Consider the following 6,685-nt stretch of genomic DNA (forward strand, 5'->3'; position numbering starts at 1 on the left):
GGCTTTTCATTTTCACTCCCCCCAGATGACCTTCATGTAGTTCATTTAGCACTCTCTCCCTTAACTTGGGTGGAATCACCACTCTGGATCTACACATCACTGTCCCCTGGCATACTGACAGCTGTTCTCTTCTGGATGAGAATGCTGGCAACAATGAGTCGCCATGTGTTGGCCATCCCCTCACCGTCAAATCATATACCCGAAACAGCATCGGATCATTGCAGGTCTCCTTCTCTATATCCGCGTTCGTTACTGGCAATCGTTCAATTATTGACGAATAAAATATCTCGATAGGGTCCACTGCTGGTGCTTCCTCCACAGTAGGCAGTGGCAGGCGCGATAGCCCATCAGCGTTTCCATGCTGTTTCGTGCCTTTATATTCTATTTCATATTGATTCGCCCCTAGAAACAGGGACCATCTTTGTAACCGTTGTGCAGCCATCACTGGAACGCCCTTCTTAGGATTAAAGATGGAGACAAGTGGTTGGTGGTCAGTCAGCAAGGTGAACTTCTGCCCATGCAGATAGTGGTTGAACTTTTTACTCCCCATACTAGGCTGAGGGCCTCCCTGTCAATCTGGGCGTAGTTGCGCTCAGCTGAGGTTAGTGACCGAGGCGCAAAGGCTACTGGCCTCTCCAACCTGTCTGGGAATTTGTGCGACAGCACCGCTCCAATACCATAGGGTGATGCATCACATGCCAAATGAATTGGTAGTGCTGGGTTGAAATGGGTCAACACCTCTTCTGATGTGATCAATTCTTTAAACTTCTGGAAAGCTCATCTACGTTCGTCATTCCACTTCCATGGTACCCCCGTTTGCAGTAGGGTGTTCAGTGGGTGTAATACCGTGGACAAATTTGGTAAGAACTTATGGTAGTAGTTTACCAGCCCGAGGAACGACCTCAGTTGTGACACATTTTCCGGTGCTGGAGCCTTGATTACTGCCTCTATCTTGTCAGGGGACTTATGTAACCCCTCTTCATCGATGACGTGGCCACAATACGAGATCTGTTTCTGGAAAAACTCGCACTTGTGGCGATTAGCTCATAGCCCATATTCCTTTAATCTGGTGAGCACCTTTTCCAAGTTGGTGAGGTGATCACTGTCATTTTCGCCCGTGACCAGGATGTCGTCCAAATAACACTTGGTCCCTGGAATCCCTTGCAGGACTTGATCCATTGCCCTTTGCCAAATAGCCGGAGCCGATGCTACCCCGAACACCAGCCGGTTGTATTGATAGAGACCTTTATGAGTGTTAATCGTAAGGTATTGTTTCGAAGCTTCTTCTACCTCCATTTGCAAGTACGCCTGGGCTAGTTCAATTTTGGTGAAGCGTTTACCTCCAGATAGCGAGGCCAAAATATCCTCAATTCGTGGAAGCGGATATTGTACCGTGTGAAGGACTGGGTTCACTGTCACCTTAAAATCCCCACAGATGCGGACCTTCTTTGGTTCCCCAGGCATATTACTCAACGACCTCTTCATTACAGGAACGATGGGTGTAGCCCACTCGCTCCAATCTACTTTGGACAGTACTCCTGAACGTTCCAACCCTTCCAGCTCTGCTTCGACAGCTGGTCTGATCGCATAAGGCACTGGTCTGGCCTTAAGAAACTTTGGGCTTGCATTTTCCTCTATTTTAATCGTTGCTGTTATGCCTTTTAGTGTTCCGAGTCCCTCTTGGAACACTTCTTTTGCGTCAGTTAGCATTTTTGACAGTCATCCAGGTGTGACGTCGTCATCCTTTTTGGCCTCAACCTTCAGTGCCTGTATGGAATGCCAATCTAATTGTATCTTCCGGATCCATTCACATCTTAGCAGTGGTGGTCCTCCATCAGGCAATACATATATGTCCATTTTAGATATTTCCTGGCCTTTATATACCACTTTCACCCTTATTTTTCCTTTGGGGTAGACTTTTTGCCCCGTGTACATCTTCAAGACAATCTCTGTAGCTTTCAAGGGTATATGTGAAAATAGCCGCTTGTAGTCCCTTTGGTTTATGACTGTTAGGGCTGATCCTGTGTCCAATTCCATTTTCACTTGGACTCCGTCTATCTTGAGTGTAACCCAGATAGTCTGGTGATCCTCCATTTTGGTTACCTTATGTAGTTTCAGACAACCCAGCTCCTTGCTTCCAGAGTCTGTGTCACTTTTCTGTTCGTCTGAACTACTGTCCATCACCTTGTGTACCTTTTTGTACTTCTCCTGTGGAGATTTCTTACTGTTGGTTTTCTTCCCAGACCTGCAGACTCTTGCTATGTGTCCTGCTTTTCCACACTGTCTGCACACTTGGTCCTTGAACCAACAATCCTTCTGGTCATGTGTTGTTCTGCCGCAGCGATAGCACTTCCCTGTTCCATAGGACATTTCATTGGTGCCATATTCTTGCGGTCTCCGTTGTATCTCTGCAGCGCCCCTTGCGGCTGCTTCGTGTGATACTGCCATACTGAAAGCCTTGTCCAGCGTAAGATCCTTTTCTGATAGAAGCCGTTTCTGGGTTCCTTCACTTTGCAGCCCACACACAAACTTGTCCCTTAACATATCTGCTAGTCCCGCTCCAAACTGGCAGTGTTTCGATAGCTTGCGCAATTCTGCTATCAGCAGCGGTGTGGGGTTTAAGTGGTCCTGTAGGATTTCTACTATGCTTTCAAAATTCTTGTTCACCGGCTTCTCTGGGGTTATTAGGTTCCGCAGTAACCCATAAGTTTTTGCACCCATGGAATTTAACAAAACCAGTGCTTTCCTAGCATCTGGCACTTCATTCGCCCTGCAGTACACCTCAATACGTTCCACATATGTCGCCCAATCTTCGACTTCATTGTCGAACGTAGAGATACTGCCACTCTTCGGCATCCCTGGGTGTGATTTAACTGTCAAAAATGGCGTCTCCCGCGCTTCCCCTTCTCCGCTGGCACAAAATGGCGTCTCCCGCGCTTTCCTTCCTTCCCGCGCTTGCCCTTCTTCTCCGCTGCGGCTTCTAAAAATGGCGTCTCCCGCACTCTTCCTTCTTCTCCGCGGCTCAATTGCGTCTCCCGTGCTCTCCCTTCTTCTCCCCGCGGACACTGTTCAGCCCTTGAGCCCTGGCTGTGCTTTACCCTCTCTCCGTTTTTTTTTTTTCTTGACGCCGCTCGGTTTTCAACCCCCGGCTGCGCCCTGTGCGCTTCACCCTCTGTCTTACCCCATCGACGCTGCTCGGCTTTCTCTCCGCCGTCGGTCGGCTCCAGCCGCCGCTGTCCGGGAAGGGTCTGCGCTGTACCTGTCGTCAGTCTCTTGCTGATCGTCGTGGCTGGGGAACCAAGCCCGGCTCTCCACAGCCTCCCCTGTGATGTTCACTTTCTGCCGGACGACTGGGCGGTTGCTCGTGGTCGACGCCCGTGTTTCTGGCCTCGACTTTCTTCCACCGCGCCCCCGGAGCGAATCCTCGAAGGGAAATGCAGAGTTGTACGTAGATTCGAATCGACACTCGTCGCCACTTTTAGATTCACAGCTCTTCGACCTGAAATGTTAACTCTGTTTCTCCCTCCACGGATGCTGCCTGGCCTGCTGAGTTTTTCCAGCGTTTTCTGTTGTTATTTCAGATTTCCAGCATCCGCAGTATTTTGCTATTGTAAATGATTCACTCCCGTCTGGTACGGTAAGGCCCGTGTGTGTCTCAGTGTCAGCTCCTGTACGGCCCGTATGTGTCACAGTGACAGCTCCTGTACGGCCCGTGTGTGTCTCAGTGTCAGCTCCTGTACGGATCGTGTGTGTCTCAGTGTCAGCTCCTGTATGGCCCGTGTGTGTCTCAGTGTCAGCTCCTGTATGGCCCGAGCGTGTGTCTCAGTGTCAGTTCCTGTACGGCCCTTGTGTGTGTCTCAGTGTCAGCTCCTGTACGGCCCGTGTGTGTGTCTCAGTGTCAGCTCCTGTACGGCCCAAGTGTGTCTCAGTGTCGGCTCCTGTACGGCCTGTGTGTGTCTCGGTGTCGGCTCCTGTACGGTCCGAGTGTGTCTCAGTGTCAGCTCCCGTACGGCCCGTGTGTGTCTCAGTGTCAGCTCCTGTACGACCCGTGTGTGTCTGTGTCAGCTCCTGTACGGCCCAAGTGTGTCTCAGTGTCGGCTCCTGTACGGCCCGTGTGTGTCTCAGTGTCGGCTCCTGTACGGCCCGAGTGTGTCTCAGTGTCAGCTCCTGTATGGCCCATGTGTGTCTCAGTGTCAGCTCCTGTACGGCCCGAGTGTGTCTCAGTGTCAGCTCCTGTACGGCCCGTGTGTGTCTCAGTGTCAGCTCCTGTACGACCCGTGTGTGTCTTAGTGTCAGCTCCTGTACGGCCCGTGTGTGTCTCAGTGTCAACTCCTGTACGGCCCGTGTGTGTCTCAGTGTCAGCTCCTGTACAGCCCATGTGTGTCTCAGTGTCAGCTCCTGTATGGCCCGTGTGTGTCTCAGTATCAGCTCCTGTATGTGTGTAGTACACAGCGGGTAAAAGGGAAGAATTCACTCCTGTCTGGTACTGTACGGCCCGAGTGTGTCTCAGAGTTTTATAGAGTGTTGAAAGTTCTAGAATGGAAAAGAAGTGTTTGTTGCTGAAACGGAGCCAATGTTTAGCGATGCAGATCGGATCACTTGATGCCTTGTCCCCGATCTGTCTGCAGTGCTCTCGGGCTGAGATTGACGGGATCTTTCTCTCACAGACCCTATGGTAAGGAGCTGCCTCGCGAGAGGTACTGGGCAATGTACGAGGAGATCATGAAGAGGAATGGAGGAAGGCCACACTGGGCGAAGGTAAGTGACGATGATCGGCCTTCCCCATGAAAACTGGACCTTGGGACCGAGTGCTGCCGTTAGACTTAAAACAAAGAGAAAATGAGCAATTTTCCATCTAGAAACCTTCCCTACAAGACCTTTAAACTGTAACATAAGAACATAAGAAATAGGAGCAGGAGTAGGCCATTTGGCCCCTCGAGCCTGCTCCGCCATTCAATGAAATCATGGCTGATCTTTGACCTCAACTCCACTTTCCCGCCCGATCTCCATATCCCTCGATTCCCTTAATATCCAAAAATCTATCGCTCTCTGTCTTGAATATACTCAACGACTGAGCGTCCACAGCCCTCTGGGGTAGAGAATTCCAAAGATTCACCACCCTCTGAGTGAAGAAATTCCTCCTTATCTCAGTCCTAAATGGCCGACCCCTTATTCTGAGACTGTGACCCCTGGTTCTAGACTCCCCAGCCAGGGAAACATCCTCCCTACATCTACCCTGTCAATCCCCCTCAGAATTTTATACATTTCAGTGAGATCACCTCTCATTCTTCTAAACACCGGAGATTATAGGCAATGTTCCCTCTAATTTTTTTTTGGGTGCACGGCCCCTTTAACGGCCCATTCACATTTCCGCGCATGCCCGGGTTTCCCACTGTAAAGCCGCTGAGCGGCCCGCGCGGGACCTCCAGACCCTAACGGGGACATTGATTGTAGGCCCATTCTACGCAATCGTTTCCTGACTTTCTAATCACAGAATCACAGAAACCCCACAGTGCAGATAGAGGCCATCTCGGCCCATCGAGCCTGCACCGACACATATCCCACCCGATCCCCGTAACCCCACGTATTTAATCCCCCTAACACTAAGGGTCAATTTATCATAGCCAATCAACCTAACCCGCACATCTTTGTTCTCTGTTAATGATCCAGGCGCACAGCTGCGTCCGGCAGGACTTTGAGAAGATATATCCAGCGTTCCACAAGTTCTGCTCCCTGCGCGAGAAGCTGGATCCTTCTGGAATGTTCCTCAACAATTACCTGGAAAAGGCCCTTTTCTAAGGACGTAGATCTGTCTGTCTCCTCTCTCCATCAGTAAAGAAAGTTGTTGCTGAACTTGCCCAGGGGGCGATGAGTGTTCTGACCTGTCTGTCTCTCAGTAAAGTCTCTTGTCTCTCTTTGCGAAGAGTCTGGGTGAAGCCGTTCAGTGGCAATGCCCAGCAGTGCCACACAAGATGGCTGTTGTCAGCTTTATATCCCACAGAAAACACAGCACTGAAGGAGACTGAATGACCACAATGAGTCCCAATATCCCCCATTAGAACCGTTTACATAAACCAGAACCTCAGACCGATACATTTCCCTTTCCCGCACAGTGTCAATCTTGTGTGTGTTTTTGAACGAATCTGTTTCTGAATATCTACACAGTTAATTCACAGAACACAGGGTACATCCAGTCACTGCCCTGGGCTGGTACTGCCTCTCTGCCTCTCTCCGCCCTGGGGAGTCAGTCAGACTTTAAACAGTGCTTCCTCCAGCACTGGTTCATCCCTCATACCCCACAGTGGGGGGAGGGGGTCATGGGCTGAATGGGGAAAGGGCTGGGGAATGGGACTGAGGGGCCAGCTGTTTCACAGAGAGAAGGCACGGGGAGACGGGCCGAATGGCCTCCTTCTGCGCTGTAAAATTCTACGATTTGCTCTCATTTCTCTGCATAACATTTAATTGGAGAGTGGCTGCAGTGTTGATGAGCCAGTTGAAATTAATCAGCTCGCTCCTTCTGTGCATGTGACCTCCACAACCGTACTTAATGGTCATGTGAGATTCTCCACATGTTCCAAAGGCTCGTGTTGCCATGGAGACGGGATGATTGCTGCACTCTAAATTAATTTTTGGAAACACTTGAAGCCCATCGGTTAATGTGTTCGTGAACAGGACCTATTTTTTC

General features: G+C 50.3%; 1 protein-coding gene across 1 annotated transcript in view; it reads left to right on the forward strand.

Annotated features, from left to right (window-relative positions):
• Nucleotides 1-5,853, forward strand: part of LOC147120839 (L-gulonolactone oxidase-like) — a 292,759-nt gene extending 286,906 nt beyond the window's left edge. The window contains exons 13-14 of the mRNA XM_085977204.1: nt 4,668-4,758; nt 5,671-5,853. Coding sequence (XP_085833330.1) covers nt 4,668-4,758; nt 5,671-5,799 — 220 coding nt within the window. The 3' untranslated portion in view covers nt 5,800-5,853. The remainder of the gene's footprint in view (nt 1-4,667; nt 4,759-5,670) is intronic.
• Nucleotides 5,854-6,685: the final 832 nt, after the last annotated feature.

The sequence above is a fragment of the Somniosus microcephalus genome, chromosome 3 (genome assembly GCF_052327205.1).
Source record: "Somniosus microcephalus isolate GS21.2 chromosome 3, FLI_Smic_1.0, whole genome shotgun sequence".
In the NCBI taxonomy this organism is placed as follows: domain Eukaryota; kingdom Metazoa; phylum Chordata; class Chondrichthyes; order Squaliformes; family Somniosidae; genus Somniosus; species Somniosus microcephalus.